Raw genomic sequence first — 22,293 nt, 5'->3', positions numbered from 1 at the left:
TTATCATCATCAATATAATAATGCTGTGGAATAGGAGTGGGCATCTCGGACATATTCTAAGTCATGGCCCTCGTTGAGCTCAGGCGGCTAGGACTATACAATCCATCGGTGATTCCTGACCTATCAGAGGAGAGATTCTCGCTGGGACTATGTGTAAGTAGGATAAGCATCCTGTTTCAGAGATGTTACTAAGCTCAGAATATTATTAACAAGTCTTGGACCTATGGGAGTAATGGAGTCCCACTTCCATTTGATACGTGAGGGATTCCTTGGAAACAACTAAGCGAATGAAATGGACTTCAATGGAGAACTATCAATATTAATGGGGCTTATGGAAGTAAGTTCTCGATAAATAGAGATTGTTGGTTCCATTTCCACAATAACTGCTGTGTGAAATAACAGTTTTAAATCTGTAGCTGTTGAATAGAATTTCTTTGGATGTGAATATGTGATCATATGATAGCCAGCCACTGCCACTGGATCTAAACCCTAAACACTCTTCTCGTCAACCTGACAAAGAATTTTAGCAAAAGGCAGTATCAGCAGCTTACTGAGTTTGAACGAGGCCATGTGATAGGGCTATGAGAGGGTGGATGTTCTTGCAATATTGCAGAAAGACATGAGAGGGATGTATCCGCAGTGCATCAGGGTTGGCAACAATGATCACAGGAAGGCACTGTCTCAAGAAGACCAGGCTCCAGCCGCATGTGAGCCACTGTAGAGAGGAAAGACCGACACAGCAAACTTTCACAATTAAGTATTCCTCTTAAGCGTTACTTTGTCAGTTTTATATATTTTTCATCTAAACAGTGTTATGTGGCTGAAGATGTTGATAAAATACGAAACATGTACCACTTTTAACCATTAAATTGCCTTAAGCAATCATTGTATCGACTAGGTGGAAAATAATAAATACTTAATTGTGAATCTATTGAAGTGCGATACGGACCATGAAACTGATTTTATGTAACAGCAAACTTTAACAAATCTGTTGCATGAGGGACCGCTCCAAGCCAGATGTCCTGTAGTGTTCATGCCTCTAACTCTGAATCCCTGCCGTCTGTGACTTCAGTTGTGTCAAGCTAGAGCTCATTGGAGGGTGGATTGGAAATTTATTGTGTTCTCAGATGAGAGCTCTTTCTATTTTGGTGCCAGTGATGGCCGTAGGTTAGTAAGAAGGAGGCCAGGTGTGCGCTTGAAACTAAGCTGTCTGTGGCGTCGACACACTGGACTTACACCAGGAGTTATGGTCTGGGGAGAGTGATCTCCTTTGACAGCAGGAACACTCTCGCCATTATCCCAAGAACCTTGACAGTAGATTGGTATGTCAGACTGATGACTGAACTGGTTGTGCTGGCATTCCCTCACAGTATTCAAAGGGGTGTTTTCTAACAGGACAACACTCATCCTCATGCTACTGCTGTCGCCCTACATGCTCTACAGAGTGTCGATCAGTTGCCTTGGCCTGCAAGAACACCAGCCCTTTTGCCCATTGAGCATGTATGAGACATTGTGGGACAACAAATCCAGCATCATCCAATATATCAACATTAACCACTGCTGATTTGACTAAGTGCAACAGGCTATGACACAATGCATGTTTGCATGCCTGCATTCAAAATCATGGCAACTGCAGTAGTTATTAATGTTCTACCAAGTCACAAGTCTTCTCGCTCATACTTGAACCTTGTCCTGGAAACTTTAATCAAATAAACATGTTACCTAGACAATTGTTTAGCCTAAATTGCATTCCTTTAAACTAATGTCTTCTTGGTGTTAGGATTTCATTTTCTGCCAGTGTATCATGATGACAGTATGACTATGATTCCTGATTGATTTTTATAGCTGAGCTTGGAATTAAATATCTACTACAAGAATTACTGTTTGTATGTTACAGTTAAGACTCCTGAGTCATTGGGTACACATCTGAAGCAACTTCTTGCTGAGGCTGAGAGGAGAGTCCAGGAACTTGGGGGAGGAAGTATGCACCCCTTGAATGAGACATCTTCTTGTAACATCAACAATAACAACAATAGTCGAGCATCTTTCAGTATTATCGGCAGCCATGGAGCTTCAGCAACCATGACAGGTTGCGGTGGAGGACCAGACGCCGCAACAGATAAACAACTCATGCTCTGGGAGAGGAGGGCTAAGGGACTCAAGAAAATGTTGTTGGGATTTGATCAAGCTCGTAAGTGCATTGGTGAGAATGTTTTAGATTACTTTGTGTTGTTAAGTTTTCAACATTATATCACAGCAGCTGGAACATTTCCAGATTCAAATATATGTTGTTGTTTTTTTTTTTTACATCCTCAGCCTGAATGCTATCTGTTTCCCAACAGTTCCAACATTGACTCTCATAGAAAAAACATTTATGTTGACTGTTCAATCAGACTACAATGAGAATTTCTGATAGAATGACATCTTTGGTTCAAAGAAGTTTCAGGAGTTGGACAGGGCTGAAATTTCTAACCTATAGAATACATTTTGCTATAAATCATGTTGGTATTTTCACTTATGATAAGGTTACCATACATCTCCATTTTCTTGGGCAGTCCCCAAATTTTGCCTTCTTCCCTGGAGAAAATTTGTCCCTGAAATATCCCTGGATTTAATCACTTGTCCCCAGAAATCCCTGGATTTTCAGTATGTAATATTAGAGTGGTTTTACTTGAACAGTAACATACTGTGATTTTTTAAATTTATAAAATTACATGAGCGGTATTTATGGTTTCCCTTCAGTGTACTCTGTGGTTGTGATCACTTTGGTCTACTCCTTGCACTCTTGTGCAGTGTATTCTTTGGATACAAGTGAATATCAGTTCTGCAGCATGTATCTTCCATTTAGTTTGCAGCATTTTTCAGTTCCTATGAGCATATTGTAAACCTGCATGGTGAATTGTTCATACAATCTGAAAATGTCTAAAAAACCTGAGAGTGTTCAGTAAATACCAGGGAGGCTTCAGACCATGGAGAAGCTGCTCTGAACAAATACCTAATAACTTTGAAGCTAGTCATGGCATATTACAGAAAACAAAACAAGTGCCTTTCAATAACATTTATAGATTTCAAGAAAGCTTACGACTCCATCCACAGACCATCATTATTAAAAATTTTAAGACATTTTGGACTTCACCCAAAGCTAATCAAATTGATTAAAATTACTCTAACTAATACAATTTCTAAAATTAAGTTCAGAGGAGAACTTTCTGAACCATTCTTGGTAACAACTGGTTTAAGACAGGGTGACGGATTGTCACCTTGTCTTTTTAACTGTGCACTAGAATACGTTATGAAGGAATGGTACAAGAACAACTCAAAAAATATCAGAATTGGACCCAAAAGGATAACATACATTTGAACTGTCTAGGATTTGCTGATGATCTATCTCTTCTGGCCAATGATATTCAGGAACCAAAACAACAAATAAAATCCTGTCAGGGGTTGTAGGATAAAAAAAAATAGAGCATGACTAAGTAGTATTGTAGTGTAGTCGTATATTAATTACCTTATTGTTGTGTACTATCCCAGACAATATATCCCTCCGTTCATTAATTTTTTGCAAATAACTTATTTCATTTTTAATTTCCCCCCCCCGTAAGGAATGGCTAAGGAGCGCGAGTGTACTTACTGTGGATGTGGCGAGGCATTGAGGGGTATGAGGGAGGAGTTGGAAAGTTTGAGGGAGATAATTAGGATTCTCACAGAAGACAGGAAGGAAGATAGAACTCCCTCAAACAATGTACAGGTTACAGTAGGTGTACAAGAGGGAGGGGAAGGAAAGGGAGGAGTTGTAGAAGACAGGTGGTCTAATGTTCTAAGGGGAAGGAGATTGCAGGCTAAGGGCTCTATTCAGGATCAGAATTCAGGACAGGTGTCTGTGCGAAATTGGTACGAGTCACTCCAGGTAGAACAACAGAGGGAAGATGAGGGAGAGGGAACTGTTGCTGAGATGTGTGGAAGTAGGAGGAAGGGAAAAGGTAGGAAAGGAAAATGTAGAGTAGAGGATAGGAAAAGACAGGTGGAACAGGGTCATGGGAAGGAGAAAAGGGAAGAGGAAGTAGCTTCTGCAGCTATCAGGAAAGATAGGTCTGACCAGGAGGGGAGGGGATCAAATGAGGTGTTGAGGCTCTGGTCATGGGGGATTCCATCATTAGACACGTGGGGAAAGTGTGTGGAGGAAAGGGTACCAGGGTAGAGTGTTATCCAGGAATTAGGTTGAGGCAGATGTTGAGGAAAGTAGAAGAGAGGGAGGAGGGGAAGGAGAAGGTGGTAGTGTTTCACGTTGGTACCAACAATGTAGGGCAAGCTGATATAAGTACCAACATAGTTGGAGATGTGTGGGATCTGGTAAATGCAGCACGGGTGAAGTTTAAGAAAGCGGAGATTGTTATTAGTGGAATACTGTGTAGAAGGGATACTGACTGGAGGGTGATTGGGGATTTAAATGAGACTATGGAGTGGGTATGTGGGAAACTGGGAGTGAAATTTCTAGATCCTAATGGGTGGGTAGGAGATAGGGATCTGCGCTCAGATGGCCTTCATTTAAACCGCAGTGGTACGTATAAGTTAGGAAATTTGTTTGGAAGGGTAATAGGGAGGTACATTCAGGGAAACGGGATGGCCTAGGGAGCGGTGATAAGGGAACAGGGAACTGGAAAGCAAGTAGGGATGACATAAAATTGTTAGTGTTGAACTGTAGAAGTATTGTAAGGAAAGGAATAGAATTAAGTAATTTAATAGATATATATTTACCAGATATTGTAATAGGAGTTGAATCATGGCTGAGAAATGATATAATGGATGCAGAAATTTTCTCAAGGCACTGGAGTGTGTATCGTAGAGATAGGATAGGAAGGGTGGGAGGGGGAGTGTTCATTCTGGTGAAAGAAGAATTTGTAAGCTACGAAAAAGTTAAAGATGAGACACATGAAATTCTAGGTGTAAGGCTCATTTCTAAAGATAATAGGCAACTTGATATACTTGGAGTGTACAGATCGGGAAAGGGTAGCACTGACGCGGATTCGGAATTATTTGATAGGATAGTCAGCTATGTGGGAAACGACATGGAAAGAAATGTGATTGAAGCGGGAGATCTGAATTTGCCAGATGTCAATTGGGAAGGAAATGCGAACGACAGGAAGCATGACCAAAAAATGGCAAATAAGTTAATATGGGAAGGACAGCTGATTCAGAAAGTGATGGAACCAACCAGAGAGAAAAATATCCTGGATGTGGTGCTGATAAAACCTGATGAGCTCTATAGGGAAACTGAAGTAATAGATGGTATTAGTGATCATGAAGCTGTTTTTGTGGTAGTTAAAAATAAATGCGATAGAAAGGAAGGTCTTAAAAGTAGGACTATTAGGCAGTACCATATGGCTGATAAAGCAAGCATGAGGCAGTTTCTAAAAAGTAACTATGATCGGTGGAAAACGGTAAATAAAAATGTAAACAGACTCTGGGATGGGTTTAAAGAAATTGTTGAGGAATGCGAAAACAGGTTTGTACCTTTAAGGAAGGTAAGGAATGGTAAAGACCCACCTTATTATAATAGAGAAATAAAGAGACTAAGAAGGAGGTGCAGACTGGAAAGAAATAGAGTTAGAAATGGCTGTGGAAGTAAGGAGAAATTGGAGGAACTTACTAGAAAATTGAATCTAGCAAAGAAGGCAGCTAAGGATAACATGATAGCAAGCATAATTGGCAGTCATACGAATTTTAGTGAAAAATGGAAGGGTATGTATAGGTATTTTAAGGCAGAAACAGGTTCCAAGAAGGACATTCCAGGAATAATTAATGAACAAGGGGAGTGTGTATGTGATGATCTTCAAAAGGCAGAAGTATTCAGTCAGCAGTATGCAAAGATTGTTGGTTACAGGGATGATGTCGAGATAGAGGAGGAGACTAAGGCCAAAGAAGTAATAAAATTTACATATGATAACAATGACATTTACAATAAGATACAAAAGTTGAAAACTAGCAAAGCGGCTGGAATTGATCAGATTTCTGGGGATATACTAAAGACAATGGGTTGCGATATAGTACCATATCTGAAGTACTTATTTGATTATTGTTTGCTCGGAGGAGCTATACCAGATGAATGGAGAGTTGCTATTGTAGCCCCGGTGTATAAAGGAAAGGGTGATAGACATAAAGCTGAAAATTACAGGCCAGTAAGTTTGACATGCATTGTATGTAAGCTTTGGGAAGGCATTCTTTCTGATTATTATTTATTTATTTATTTATTTATTTACATATTTTACGCCCACATTGGAGCACTGAAATCAATACATTTGAGTTAATTTCTTCTTCTTCTTCTCCCAGAACTTTTTCATCCTCTCCGACCTGGAAGCCCTTTGTGTGTCCGATATAGTATATTGTTTCCGTTCAACTGCTTTTAGTTTGAGACTTATGCTTTTGCTTTCTGATTATATTAGACATGTTTGTGAAATTAATAACTGGTTCGATAGAAGGCAATTCGGTTTTAGGAAAGGTTATTCCACTGAAGCTCAACTTGTAGGATTCCAGCAAGATATAGCAGATATCTTGGATTCTGGAGGTCAAATGGACTGTATCGCGATTGACCTGTCTAAAGCATTTGATAGGGTGGATCATGGGAGACTACTGGCAAAAATGAGTGCAATTGGACTAGACAAAAGTGTGACTGAATGGATTGCTATATTTCTAGAAAATAGATCTCAGAGAATTAGAGTAGGCAAAGCTTTATCTGACCCTGTAATAATTAAGAGGGGAATTCCTCAAGGCAGTATTATTGGACCTTTATGTTTTCTTATATATATAAATGATATGAGTAAAGGAGTGGAATCGGAGGTAAGGCTTTTTGCGGATGATGTTATTCTCTATAGAGTGATAAATAAGTTACAAGATTGTGAGCAACTGCAACGTGACCTCGAAAATGTTGTGAGATGGACAGCAGGCAATGGTATGTTAATAAACGGGGTTAAAAGTCAGGTTGTGAGTTTCACAAATAGGAAAAGTCCTTCCAGTTTTAATTACTGCGTTGATGGGGTGAAAGTTCCTTTTGGGGATCATTGTAAGTATCTAGGTGTTAATATAAGGAAAGATCTTCATTGGGGTAATCACATAAATGAGATTGTAAATAAAGGGTACAGATCTCTGCACATGGTTATGATTGTGTTTAGGGGTTGTAGTAAGGATGTAAAGGAGAGGGCATATAAGTCTCTGGTAAGACCCCAACTAGAGTATGGTTCCAGTGTATGGGACCCTCACCAGGATTACCTGATTCAAGAACTGGAAAAAAATCCAATGAAAAGCAGCTCGATTTGTTCTGGGTGATTTCCGACAAAAGAGTAGCGTTACAAAAATGTTGCAATGTTTGGGTTGGGAAGAATTGAGAGAAAGAAGAAGAGCTGCTCGACTAAGTGGTATGTTCCGAGCTGTCAGCGGAGAGATGGCGTGGAATGACATTAGTAGACGAATAAGTTTGAATGGCGTTTATAAAAGTAGGAAAGATCACAATATGAAGATCAAGTTGGAATTCAAGAGGACAAACTGGGGCAAATATTCATTTATAGGAAGGGGAGTTAGGGATTGGAATAACTTACCAAGGGAGATGTTCAATAAATTTCCAATTTCTTTGAAATCATTTAGGAAAAGGCTAGGAAAGAAACAGATAGGGAATCTGCCACCTGGGCGACTGCCCTAAATGCAGATCAGTATTGATTGATTGATTGATTGATTGATTGATCTTTACAGGAAATAGCTCAGATTATTGGTTTGAAAATTTCATTTGAAAAAAACAGAAATTATGCTAACTCAACTTCTGCTTGCAAACAAAATTAAGCTGGGAAACCAGGAAATAAAAATTGTAGAAAAATATAAATATTTAGGTGAAATAATCACATATAACCTGAACGAGAAACCAGCATGGCAAAATAGAATAGATAAACTGGTTACAGCACAGCATGTTACCAAGAATACATATCATAAAAAGTGTCTCTCAATAGCAACCAAATTGAAACACTACAAAACAGTTACCCAGCCACAAATTACATATGCAAGTGAAACATTATTCAAAACAACAAATACAGCTGCAATAGATAGAGTACTCAAGTTAGAAAGGAGAATAGTGAGGACCTGTTTAAATAAAAATTATCATGTAAATGGAGTCTGGAGACTAGCTTCCAATGAGACAGTTTATAAAAAAATAGAACCTGTAACTAGCACAATGAAAAAGAAATGAATATCATTCTTAGGCCATCTAATACGGTCACCAGAAAATAGAATCAGTAGAAAAATAATAGAAAAATTATGGAAGAGTAAGAGCAAGTATAATATTAGATGGACCACAGAACTTAAAGACATGAGAGAGCTACATATTATAATAGAAGATTTAAAATACAAAACTAATACACTCAAAATATTGAAAGATAAACACAGTAGACTACAGACAAAAATCAACAAGCAGAGAATAGGAAGAGTGATTTCAGAAGCAGAAAGAAAATTACGTTCAGAAAGGACGAAACAGTATTGGGCTGACAAAAAGAAGAGAAACCTCCATAAACCTGACTAAGTAGTCCTATGTTGGCTAAAAAATTAAAATAATAAATAAATCATTTCATGTTGAAGGAGTTTCCTTTTCTCCATCGAGGTTTAACTGAATCTACTGCTGTTTGTTCTTTATGTCAAACAAAAGATATGAAGTGCAACTCAAGCTCCCATGATGAATTCTGTAGGTTTATCAGAGAAAATGTTCATAAATGAAGAATGTTGGAAGAGGGATTAGGCACCTAGTGAATAATGTATTTTTACTAGAACAATTACTTTCACTGACCTGTCTCAGTCTCATCCTTGGCTTTGAAAATATGAAAGTGACTGAGGTATGAGTGATGCTAGTAATGCTATTCCTTATGCAGCCAGTGTGAAAATATTGCTCATAAGATTGGTCGGTGCATGCATTTCAGTAGGCTTGGCAGACTTATATGTAAAGGCAACTTCTGGCTCGGTGAGAAAAGCAGCGAGAAACTACCTCACTTTTCATTTCCCTAGTACGCCTCTTCAGTGATACCTATGCCATATATGACAGCTAATGGTGAAGCTGTTGATGATCCAACCAGCCTTTGGGCTGAGGACTGAACATACACACTTGTTTATGCATGACAAAAGTTTCTTTCTAGCTAGACATCTTAAAAAGCCTTCTTGTTTGTGATGATGATGATGATGATGATGATGATGATGATGATGATGATGATGATGATGATGATGATGATGATGATGATGATGATGATGATGGATATGTATTATGACTTTCTAGGTCCTCCTGATGTACCATTTCTTGTTGCTGTTGATGTTACTGGAACAAATTCTGTGAACGTCCGTTTCCAAGAACCAGAACAGCATGATTCTGCAATATGTACAAAATTCAAAGGTAAGGGACAAAATGCTATCGTTATGTTGTTAGATTTTATACTGTATTATAGTTATCTGCACACATGTACGATACAGAGTTAAATAGATCACACAGATGTATAGACTATGTATATTTTTTAAATGGTAGTGTTGAAGTCATACTTGAAAAGAGAAAATTATTTATTGTTCACTGTATATTTGACAACTATTGTGAAACTGTTCATTAAATATGAAGTGCTTAAAAAAAATAATAAATGTCAATGAACTCATTTTAATAGGTACTGTATTAGTGGTGGAATAAGTGATTATTAATATTTTAAAATTAAATATTTAGCAATTTGGAGCATTTCAGTATGTCCCAACACATTCTTTCATAACATTTTGAATAGAGAAGATTTTAGACTCTCACAGATAATAATTAGAGTACATTTAAATAATAAATATAATTTTGAAAACATATTTGAAAAGGGAAATGCAGAAAGTTTAAGACAGTTTAACATCTGTACTGAAATTATTTGTTAAATATGAAATGCTCTAGGGGCTCAATTTAAGAAATTAAATTTCCACGTCTGGAGGTGCACATAGACCTAAGGTTCACTCAGCCTACACCAAAAATGAGTACAGTACCAAGTTAATTCATGGGGACAGAGGCGGTCTGGCGTAGAACTAACCACTCTACCTCGCCAAGTGCTGAGGTTACAGATAGTGGAAATCTATACCTTCCACAACTCCCAGGGCTTTCATGACCTGTATGAAGATGACTTTTTATGAAATGCCTTACAGGACATGATCGAAAGTATACTCCTGTAATCAGAATTATTTATGAAGTACACATACAGTAATAAATTGTTAGCACAATCTATTTTGAGAGATTTTACAGTATGGTATATGTTAGTGCTACTAAAAACCGTTATCAGCCTTCATTAAAAAAAGTATAGTTTACAATAAATTTAACTCATAACATTAATGTTCCTGTAATTTTTTGTTTTTGTTTTACAGTTTCAATAATAATAATAATAATAATAATAATAATAATAATAATAATAATAATAATAATAATAATAATAATAATAATAATGCCAGGATGAGTAGTTCAGATGGTAGGGCACTGCCATTCTGAGAGCCCAACTTGGCAGGTTTGATCCTGGCTCAGTCCGGTGGTATTTGAAGGTGCTCAAATATGTCAGCCTCAAGCCGGTAGATTTATTGGCATGTAAAAGAACTCCTGCAAGACAAAATCCTGGCACCTCGGCATCTCCAAAAACATAAAAGTAGTTAGTGGGACATAAAATCAATAACATTATTATTAACAAATAATAATAATTTTTTTAAAATTAATGAAGAAAGAAATTCCCCTCAATGAATTTTGATGCATCGGTTTGTCATATTTAAGGGAATTAAATTAGATGTTGGAGCAACCATGTAGTATTGTAGATAAAATCATGAACTGAGAGAGGATTGTAAATTTTCAGTGCAATGGAGCAAGAATGAGAACTTTAACCCGCTGGCAGGGGAAAGGGAAATTCTTGACATGAAGCACATGGAATGCCAAATAGGTGATCTCGTACAAGGTTGCAGGTATTACTTCCGAGTTGCATGTGGAAACCTGAAGGGTTATGGCAACTTCAGGCAGTCTACACCTGCATCAGTTGTTCCTTCAAGTAAGTTTCTTTGTTTGCATAATGTTGTTTAAGATACTAGTTTAGTCTAAGTACATACTGTATAAGACACTGTAGTATAGCCTAAATATGCAATTACATGGTCAAATATTTGAATATTCTAGAGGAAAATACTTTAAAACATGTCACTGTCATACAGTATGTATGAGGGCTGGAAAAAAAAAGTAGTGGCAATATATGCATGTACATGAAAACATTTATTGTTGAGCAACCATACCTCTACAGGGCTTCAGTGTAATCCCCTGCAACATGTAGCACCCATTGCCAGGTGTGTCGAAGGCATACAATACCAGTAGCAGTGCCGCCTTTGTTGATGACAACACTGGAGCACACTACCGCTTGAAGTATGGCACCTTGCATGTGGAAACGCTTCTCCCAGAGTGGTTCCTTTAGTTTGGGGAACAGATCGAAGTCACAGGGACTCATGTCCAATGTATAGGATGGACACTCCAGGATCTCCCACCTCCATTGTGCCAACAATTTTCTCACAGGAGCAGCATTGTGACAGCAGACACTGTCGTACAGAACAATGGGTGGATGCATTTGGAAATGGGGCTGTTTCCTGTGCAGTGAACAATGTAGATGAACCCTCGTGTGAGGGAATTATTGGCATGGAGGAGGTGGGAGGTCCTAGAGAATCCTCCCTATTCACCAGACATGAGTCCCTGTGACTTCGATATCTTCCCCAAACTAAAGGAACCACTCTGAGAGAAGGGTTTCCATACTTCAAGCGGTAGGGTGCTCCGTTGCGGACATCAGAGAAAGGTGGCTCTGCTACTATGATCCTGCGCCTTCCACACATCTGGCATTGGGTGCTACATGTTGCAGGGGTTTACATCGAAGACCTATGTAAGTTTTCTTTTCTTTTTTCTTTTTTTTCAATTCGCTTTAAGTCGCACCGACACAGATAAGTCTTATAGTGATGATGGGATAGGAAAGGGCTAGGAGTGGGAAGGAAGCAACCATGGCCTTGATTATGGTACAGCCCCAGCACTTACCTGGTGTGAAAATAACTATGGAAAGCAATCTTCAGGGCTTCCAGTAGTGGGATTTGAACCCACTATCTTCTGATTGCAAGCTAATAGCTCCATGAACCGAACCACGCAACCACTTACTCAGTACCTGTAGAAATATGGTGGTTCTACAATAAATTATCCATATGTTTATAGGCATATAAGTTAAAATTTAGTTCATACTATTGTAGGAATATTATGGAATTGTATCCCTGTTGTGTTTCAAAGGTTGGCGAGATGTTGAAGGGCGGGAGCCAAGGTTTGCAGGTCGTTTACAACTGCTCGATGATCTCTTCTTGGAGATGCGCAGTTCTCGGCCGGAGTATGCTGCAGAAATTAAAGTTACTGCTCAACCAGGCGAGACGCCAGGAGTCCAACGAAGGAACCAGAGAAAAAAGACCACTATAAAACATCTGTTTACAGTTGCATCAAAGTTTCAAAAGAACTTACGCAGGTAAGGATTTTAATTCTATGGATATTATTACCTTGGCTAGACAATTGGGAGAAGTCTAGAATTAACATTGTTTGAAATGATCAGAAAATTGGTTGAAGGAATGCTCATGGTCAGAAGAATTATTTTGTTGACTCTTTTCAGCAATGTTGTGTGAAGTGATACTGAAAGTTTACTTGCTATAATTCCATGAGCACCTGTGTTTGTAAAAAGTAGTGATATTAAATATATGGTACTGGTATTGATCTTGTTCATTAATCCCCAAACAACATACTGAACAAATATATTCTTGTAATAGACTGTTTCAGAGGCTATATTGATAGGTTTTATTAATATCAAGCTATTTTCCTGAATATTTTTTGGAAATATTTTTCTCACCTTTCTTTTCTCTTCCACTTTTGTTGACCAAATCATGTTCAAATATAAACTTGGCATTGTTAGATTTATAAAATCTAGGAGTTGTTTAATTTTCTCACCATTTACGACTCCTCTTTTTCTGTAACTCTTGCCCTAATTGTACGAGAGGTCAGAATTCTTCATTCATAGGAGAAATGACCTTCATATCAATACCTTACACTACAATAATTATAAATCTATTAATTATGCTAGGTATCATACATTTCCACAATGTTAATTTAATTTAAAATCATTTATTTTCTCTTTTTTGGGGGCATGATTAGCGCAGTGGCTTAGCTACTGGCCTTCTGCCTGGGCAGCTAAGGTTCGAATCCTTGTCAATCCTGGGTTGGAATTTTCACCTGAAAAATCTTGTGGTGTCAGGAAGGGTATGCGGCCTTAAACTCTAGTCAGAACCAGAATGAAGTTGGTTGGCTCCAGTGACCCTAGAAAAATCTGGTATACTGTAAGCTGAAGAAAGATTTTTATTTTATATACCATATTTTCTCACATATTTAATGCCCTTGCATAATTTACGCATCCCAATATTTTTGGATCCAAAGTGGAGAAAAAGAAATGTTCACATATTTGACGCACCCGCTTCTTCGAACATCCATCACACAGCTCCGGATGTGTTTCAAAATAAAAATGTCAACTACTCAGGTAGTAGCTTTCCTATTGTGAAACCAGGCATTCCAAATACCGGGCAATGTGATGTTACCAGCCGATTGAAAATACCACTGTGCTAGTTCAGTGAGAGAATCAGCACAGAAGTGACTAGTGATGCTCTATTCCAGTCTGGTACAAATGTATTTTATGGGTGTTTCAGGTACGAGACATATATTTTCTGTGATCTCAAAATTGTTTTCATAGTCCACAGTGAGCAAGTATTTGAGTAATACTGCATCATATAAACTTGCGGGATCAGTTATGCCGAAACATATGGGAATAGGGCAGTGAGCCACAAGTATTCAGTATCCGAATGCAACGTGTGCTACCACGGTAACAGTAGTGCACTTCAAACGACCAACAAGTCTCGCAAAGCATTTTACAGACCAAAAAGTGGCAAGTTTCCGGAAGTAGGGAAGGATCTGCTTAAATATATGATTATGTTGGATATACCATTTCTCACAGAATGCTGTATTTTAAAGGATGAGAAATAGTTGCTGCACATGGAATCAGTGTCTCAGATTTGAAGGTTAGCCGAGGCTTGACGAAGAGAAATGGACTTTCTCTTCGACGAAGAACAATATTATGCCACAAAATTCCGACCCCACGGTGTATGGGGCAGTGAGTCCGCCTGTCACCCGGCAGCCCCAGGTTCAATTCTCGGCTGGGTCAGGGGTTTTTAATTGGAAATGATTAATATCCCTAGCCTGGGGACTGGGTGTTTGTGTCATCCTTAACGTTCCTTTCCTCACATTCAACACTCTACACTTCCTCAATTACACTTATATGCAGGTTCCTCTCAAATGGTGAAAGTAGTGGCAAAAGATCTGTAGAGGTCGACGCCACGAAAAAATATTATTTTTTTAAAAAAAGCCACATAAATGCTGAATGATTTCAACCAAAAAGTAATTGATTTTCATCACTTTGTAATTAAGTAGCGTAAAGTGAAGAAATATATACTTTCCCAAATAGGAACCACAAAGTCGAACAATCGATAAGAAAGGGACATCGAGTGTTATCGTACGTGCTACAGGAAGTGAAAAAGAATGATATACTGCAGTGCTTGCTGTAACAAGTGATGGCAGAAAGCTTGCACCTTATGTTGTTCTAAAATGAAAAACAATGCCTAAAGTAAAATTCCCGTAAGGGATCCACGTGCGTATCCAAGAAAAAGAGTGGATGGACATGTCATTCGTACAAGAATGGATACAAACAGTTTGGGGAAATATAGCAGGGATCCCTCCTTCGATGCCTGGCCCTTCTCGTATTGGACAGTTTACAGTTTTTTTTTTTTTTTGCCGGTATGTCATTATTATGTACTTACATGAATTGTACTTTTATTAGCATATGTTTATTTTACTTCATGTCATGTTGTCAGCTCGTAATGGGAAGAATATTTTCTAATGTCAGTACTTCAAACCCACGTGTCCAACTTACCTGATGTATCGGTACCCTATTTGACTTTTCAGAAGAAATCTCACGCCGGAATTTTACGCCAAATAACAATTAACTGAAAATGAGTTGAACCAATTGCATGTATATTACATTTGATGTATCTTTTAAAAGTAAATGAATTGTTAATAATTTTTTTTAATATCTGAATTCCTTGAATAATTCACGCATCCAAAGTTTTTGCCTGTTTTTCGTCAAAAATGTGTGTTGATCATGCGAGAAAATACGGTACCTCTTTTTATATCTTTATGTATTTACCGCCGGGCTGAGTGGCTCACATGGTTGAGACGCTGGCCTTCTGACTCCAACTTGGCAGGTTTGATCCTGGCTCAGTCGAGTGGTATTTGAAGGTGCTCAAATACGTCAGTCTCGTGTCGGTAGATTTACTGGCATGTAAAATAACTTCTGCGGGACCAAATTCCGGCACCTCAGTGCTTCCAAAAACCTTCAAAACCAGTTAGAGGGACATAAAAACAATAACATCATTATTATAATATATTTATTTACCTGAAAAATGTAAAAATATTTGGACGTTTCAAACTGTTTTACATGAATCTTCAAAGGAGTCTTTGTTTAGAACATTCTTCATATGAACTCCATACAGGTTCTGACAAGGAATTATCATAGTGTCTCTCACATTCACAGCAGATGTTATCCATCTGAGTCACTTTATTAATTAGGTATGGGACTTCATTACAGAATAAAAAAAGCATGTAGGTTTTTGAAGTACAATAATATAACAGTTGTAATTTTCTAGCACCAAGAATGTAAATGCATATACAGAATCAGAGAAATGACATCAAAATAAAACTAACTAATATCAAGAATTCAGAGTAATTAGAATTAGCAAGGAGATGGTGCATAAACATACCATTTCTGACCTAACATTAAATAAAGGTTACAGAAGTTGAAGCTTCAAATTTTCTGTCTGTTTTTTTCAATTGCTGCAAATTGATTCTTTCTAGGGGAGTGTTCCTGGCCTGCTTAATGTACCATGAAGATAAAGTGCTGGTTACTAATGAGGACTTCCTGCCTGTGATAGAAGTGGATGAAACTTATCCTAGCTGTATTTACAATGACTTTCATTGGCTTATGAAGGTAAATAAACATATGGTGAAATATCTATTAGGGGAAAAGGGCAGTTGACTAATTGTAAGCTTTTGGTATTGTCACATAACAAATAAAAGATCAGGGGAACAGGACCACTAAAGCAGTCAACTCAGTACCATGCTCATGCATGGCAAGGTGTATTATCTCTAGGAAACAGCTGTTCATCTCTAGAAATGCTAACATTCATCTATAAGGGATCCAACTCAGCCAGAAAAACATCTTGCTCATCATTATACTGCTACCACTATCCTGCACTTTCGATACATGATATTGTAGATTCATTGACTCATTTTGTCCACATTCTGAGCTCATCAGCATGCTATAATGAAAACCTTCTTCCATGAATCAATATTCAACTTTGGATGGTCTTTGGCAAACTGCAAGCAATGGTGCCTGTTGTTAGCTGTTAACAGGGGAACTCTAGTAGGTGGTTTGCTGGCATTGCCTATCCATGCTAATGTTTGATGAATGGTGCATTCTATCATCCAGTTTGTTGCTGATATAATCAGCTATAACTTGTGAAGCCGAAGCCCCACTGCTTGCTCCTTTCATCTGCCATCACTGTATGATAGTGCCTTGATGCTGAATATGTTGTTGTTACAAAAGTAGATCTCTTAGCAGAAAATTTTTGCATATTTCCTATTATAAGTTTGTTAGTGAGTAATCATTTTACATTAACAATTTTTCTCGTACTGGTTATGGAAATGCAGTGTAAAATGACAGTAAGAAAAAAGAAAGTATTGCCTAGCAAAGAAGCAAAATCAATTTGAGAAATTAAATATTTACTATCAACAGGTGGCCTGTACATGGGATGATGTGAAGTCTCTACGTCAAGACATGGAGAAAAGCCTCAGTTCTTCGACTGTTCACTTCCGCATCAAGTTGCTGCAGGCAGCAGCTCAGATGCAGGTAGGCTATATTATGGATCTAGTCTTAGAGGGAGAGGTAAGGTAAGGGTGTATTCTGCCCGAAGGCAGGTCCAAACCTCCACAGACGTGTCCCTGAGCCGGAGTTTACATACAGTAGGGAGGCCACTCCTCCATTCTTAGACGGGGGGTATGTATGTTTCTTTTTTTAACCGTTTATTCACAGCATGCCCCATTACATGACAGTAATACTACATGCTTGAGTAATCATATTACACTTAATTTTCTAATTCCATGTGAAATACATTCTTAATACAGTGGTTTCTGTGATGTACATAAGTAAACAAAATGATAATGTAAACAAAACTCTTTTTTTTTTTTTTTCCCACAGTTGTTCAAATACAATTGAGTTTGTGAAATGTAAGAACTATTTAAAATAATTTTTGACAAAGCTACTTTTGCTTTTTTGGAATCTTCATATGCACATTATAAAATGCTAAAAATTACAAGTTGATTCTCAAAAAATAAAATCTTGGGTGGATACAGGTTAACTTCTAATTGCTCCCCACATGCATTGTTTATATTTGTGCTTAATAATTCTAATTCATTTATGCTTCCCGTCTGAATGAAACATCTCCCATCATATACCCCCACTCCATGTGAGCACGGTGTAGAGGTTTTGAATTTAATCCAAGCTTTTGGCACGCAATCTAGTGATTAGAAATTGTATACCAACACCTTCCCCATCCTACCGGCCAATATTCTGATGGTGAAAATATTTTCAACCAATGGGACTCAAACTGGCTAACCTCGGTGTCAGACCATTTAGACTTCAAAATATAAACTTCTTGATTTCCTGTTAAATGTTGACAATGAATGTGAAGAATACATTCGTAGATTGTTTCTTAGTTTTGGGCCGCTGCTTAATTGTTATAACACCTTTCACTAATGTATGGCTATTTTGCTGCAATAAATGTTTTATTTTAATTGTGAAGGAACATCCTAGACACATAAAAACAGTTTTGTGAGAATAATCATTCCCGTTGATGTGTTTCTTGGCCATGGGAGGGATATAAAGATTATTCGTTCAGTTCATACTAAGTTTATATTTTCAATCACAACAGAATTTAATGTGATTTTAAACAATCTTATCCAACCTACAAAAACAATTGGTTTTAAGTCTCCATTCGTGATTGACAACACATTCCGAATTGGTTTTGTCAAGATTAAGTAAATGATATATGTGGGTCAAATGTGAATACAGTAGAGTCTCGATTATCCGACGTAAACGGGACCTGGAGTATGTCGGATCACCGAAAATGTCGGATAATACGGAATAACTTTGAAAATGAACTAAAACAAACAGGAAGGCTATACTGTATTACGTGCTATGTTTTACGGGACTCTATTTATTGACTTATTAATTCAATTGTACAGTAGATGCAGTACTCTTTTCTTACTACGCCTGTAGCCAGGTGCAGACGTCTTAGCTTGGGCTGCAAGAGTTTTGATGTCAACATCTTGAAATTCAGCCCAGTCTCATCACAATTAAAAATCTGATCACCGGTTAATCCTTCAGCAAGAATTATTTCTTGAAATTGTCTTTTAAATTTCACAACTTCATCGGATTTAGCTGACAGTTTTTCTCCACAAATATTAAGCTGCCCAATGCCGTACCGTTTTTTCCACCGATCAAGCCACCCGGCACTGGCATTAAATTAGGGTCCCTTTATTTAAACTCCTTCTGGATATACACCGCCATTTCTTGCAGAATGGGGCCAGGTATTGACAAGCCTTTTTGCTGGTTTTTAGTGAACCAAAGAAATAGTCCTTCATTTACTTTTTCGTACTCACATTTTTCATTGTTTTTCTAATTTTCAGTGCATCACTTGTTGCTCTGGTAGAGCACCACTTTTCAATTTATTCCCTCGTATGTTTCTAGTCTCCCACTGTAACACATCCAACAGCATAATCTGAAACCATTTTTTGGAGAGTTTCCCCTTTGTCCAGTCTCTTTAACCTACTCTACTTGTCTTCCACAGAAACAATCACTTTCTTACGTTTACTCGCCATACTCACAGAGGATATGAAAACTATAACATCCGCACCCAACCAATACTACATTGAACAATCCTACCGCATGACTGCCAGTGCTTGTCCACACCTCGTGTCCCAGAATTGCATCCACCTAAAGTTCAAATTAAGACTCCCAGTGTCGGATAACACGGAGTGTCGGATAAGCGAAGGTCGGTTGAGCGAGACTCTACTGTATATTCTTTATCTGAGACCATTGTCATCCTAATGATCCTCAAGTTGGATGAAGAAGATCCATTTTAGTTTGGACATTTTAAAAAATGAAGTTAGATAGAATAAGACTGACAAGTTTTAACTTGTGTTAAAATACCATTAATATATGCCACTTACATTTGTGTACTATTCACATTTTTAAAAATATTATTGTGGCATGTTAATTTTAAGAGGTTATTACTGTGTAACATTAATGTCCATATTTCATACGATATATGGTTAAATAAGGTCCTGGACCTTGACCTTAAGGTTAACTACAGGCTGAAGATGCCCAAAAAAAGGGTGAAACATGTACCTGATAAGTCTATATAAATTCATGTAGATTTAATCCACGTTAAATGCGGTATGTATTGAATAGGTGGTTTTATTAAATTATCTTTAAGATATTTTTGCATAAGCGGTATTTTCCGAACTGTCAGCGGAGAGATGGCATGGAATGACATTAGTAGATGAATAAATTTGAGTGGTGTTGTACAAGTAGCAAAGATCACAATATGAGGATAAAGCTGGAATTCAAGAGGACAAATTTGGACAAATATTTATTTATAGGAAGAGGAGTTAAGGATTTAAATAATTTACCAAGGGAGATGTTCAGTAAATTTCCAAATTGTTTACAATTATTTAAGAAAAGACTAGGTAAAAAAAAAGATAGGGAATCTGCCACCTGGGCCACTGCTGTAAATGCAAGTGGTCGGTTGGTTGCCCTCTTGCAGTTCCGAAACCATTTATCATACACAGTTGAAATGTTTCATGGAATATATGAATAAACTGTACTTCTTGTCCACCAAGACTCATCCTGATATCTGGGTCACCCTAATTGATACAATGATAATATTGATCTATTTTGTTAACAAATGCATAATTATGACAATGACTCCAGTGTGTTCATTCCATGTGTCTGAATGTTTGCAGTACAAATCTCATTGGACTTGCCCTCAAAATAAAATCACTTCTTTACTTCATGAAAAAAAAATCCATCTTATTAAATTCTAGTGTCCGACTCGTTGGCTGAAATGTCAGCGTGCTGGCCTTCGGTTCAGAGGATCCCGGGTTCGATTCCCGGCCGGGTCGGGGATTTTAACCTTCATTGGTTAATTCCACTGGCCCGGGGGCTGGGTTTCTGTGTTGTCCCCAACATCCCTGCAACTCACACACCACACCTAACACTATCCTCCACCACAATAACACGCAGTTACCTACACATGGCAAATGCCGCCCACCCTCATCGGAGGGTCTGCCTTACAAGGGCTGCACTCGGCTAGAAATAGCCACACAAAATTAAAAAATTAAATTGTAGTAGAATCAGTTGACTATTAATTATCCTCTAACTGTTTTACTACAGTTAAAAATCATATATTATAAATTTGTATATCCATCATTCAATTATAAGGTTTTAAAGTTTTGTTCTTGCTTAGTTGTTTTTGTATATTTTACATGTGAATTTTTGTGAATATAAATATGTAATACTTAAAAGGTGGAGTATGATTTGTAGTATTTAATATTATTCATCAAGGAGACTTGGAGTTAGCAGTACGATATGTAGCCAGCTAAAGTCGTGCCAGCCGCCACGGTTATACGTGGGGCTAAAGTAAACATTATTAGTATAGAAGTTAATAAATTTTTTCTTTTACAAGTTTAAAGGTAGATTTTTAAGAATTTTGAATCTATATAGGGCTTGATAATATATATATATATGAAACTTTGAAATTTGGATTATAAACTAGGATTAGATACCATATTATTTTCAAATGTAAATCATATATTAATTGATTACTATCGATTTTATTCTAAATATGCACTTTAATTTTGTTTCAGGCAGCATTATGCATTCAAGACCTGGGTCAGCTCTTCCACAGACCAATTAAAGACTCACAAGGAACATTGGTGATCTCAATAGTAAATTATATCCGCTCTCCTAAATCGGTATCGGTGCTCAACTCTCGATGGTTACCACTAAGCAAAGTACAGAAAAAGTTAGCCACCCATGAAGAAACGCATGTTGGAGAGCTGCTGATGGCATCTATACAGGTGAGCAATTCATTGTAACTGTTAATGCAGGCATGAAGAATTTTGGGGTCAGAGGGTTTATTCTCCACTCCTTCAAAGTTTATGATAAGTGAAGAAGAGGAGGCTAAGTCAACGAATTCTGGGTAGATGGCTATTGCACAAATTTGTGTGAATTCTACAGAATTCTACAAAATACAAACAGCATAAAATATATAAAATGTTTGCAGTGATCTATCATGTTTACAGCTTGGAACACAAGCTGGATAACTATAGAAATGGACAGGTAAAAATTATCTGAACAGTCTGAGGTCTTTTTGTAGTACATTCTTTTGTTCAGCCATAAATAAACACTCATTTCATATTTGCCTCATGTCATGGAACAGTTCACTCCAAGGTAATATTTAGACATAATTATAATTTGTGAGAAGTACGAGGGTGAGTCAATAAATAAGTTGCAAAACTGAATTGAGGCAAAAATAATCAAAGTAACTTTCTGACATTTATTTCACTTTTCCACATATTCACCCTGTACATTCAGGCACTTCAAGCTTTTAAATGAAAAGGAGACTGATTTTATTTAAAAGAATTACATGAACTCCACCGATGTCTTTTAAAAGATAGTGAAATATATAATTGTTATCATCACTATACAAAAATGTTATTTGTTCTATTAATAAACAATACTCCATTGTTTTTCAGGAGCAGATAACTTACCACCAGGTGAGCAGTATAAGGCTGAGTCGAGGACTGTACTTGGGCTACCTCAAGATGAGGAGTTCAGTGGACTTGATTCAGGTGGTCGTACCTTCTAAGAGCCCGAATGTGTTGCCTCACTGTAAGATCAGAGACAACCCACATGTATCTTCGTGAGTATATTTGTTGTCATTGGTTGATTTTTAGCTACCAAATCTACACATAGCCTAATAGAATCTCAAAAACGAATATATTGA

The 22,293-nt window shown here is 37.5% G+C and overlaps 1 protein-coding gene across 1 annotated transcript in view; it reads left to right on the top strand.

Annotated features, from left to right (window-relative positions):
- wake (wide awake) overlaps positions 1–22,293 on the top strand; it is a 112,689-nt gene that overhangs the window by 39,989 nt on the left and 50,407 nt on the right. The window contains exons 6-13 of the mRNA XM_067149174.2: positions 1,898–2,191; positions 9,299–9,412; positions 10,866–11,054; positions 12,314–12,539; positions 16,019–16,151; positions 16,959–17,072; positions 21,152–21,364; positions 22,043–22,209. Of these exons, the coding sequence (XP_067005275.2) occupies positions 1,898–2,191; positions 9,299–9,412; positions 10,866–11,054; positions 12,314–12,539; positions 16,019–16,151; positions 16,959–17,072; positions 21,152–21,364; positions 22,043–22,209 (1,450 nt within the window). The remainder of the gene's footprint in view (positions 1–1,897; positions 2,192–9,298; positions 9,413–10,865; positions 11,055–12,313; positions 12,540–16,018; positions 16,152–16,958; positions 17,073–21,151; positions 21,365–22,042; positions 22,210–22,293) is intronic.

Source organism: Anabrus simplex, chromosome 6 (assembly GCF_040414725.1).
Source record: "Anabrus simplex isolate iqAnaSimp1 chromosome 6, ASM4041472v1, whole genome shotgun sequence".
In the NCBI taxonomy this organism is placed as follows: Eukaryota; Metazoa; Arthropoda; class Insecta; order Orthoptera; family Tettigoniidae; genus Anabrus; species Anabrus simplex.
Note: the sequence above shows the minus strand (reverse complement) of the source record. Positions and strands in the feature narration are given on the sequence as shown.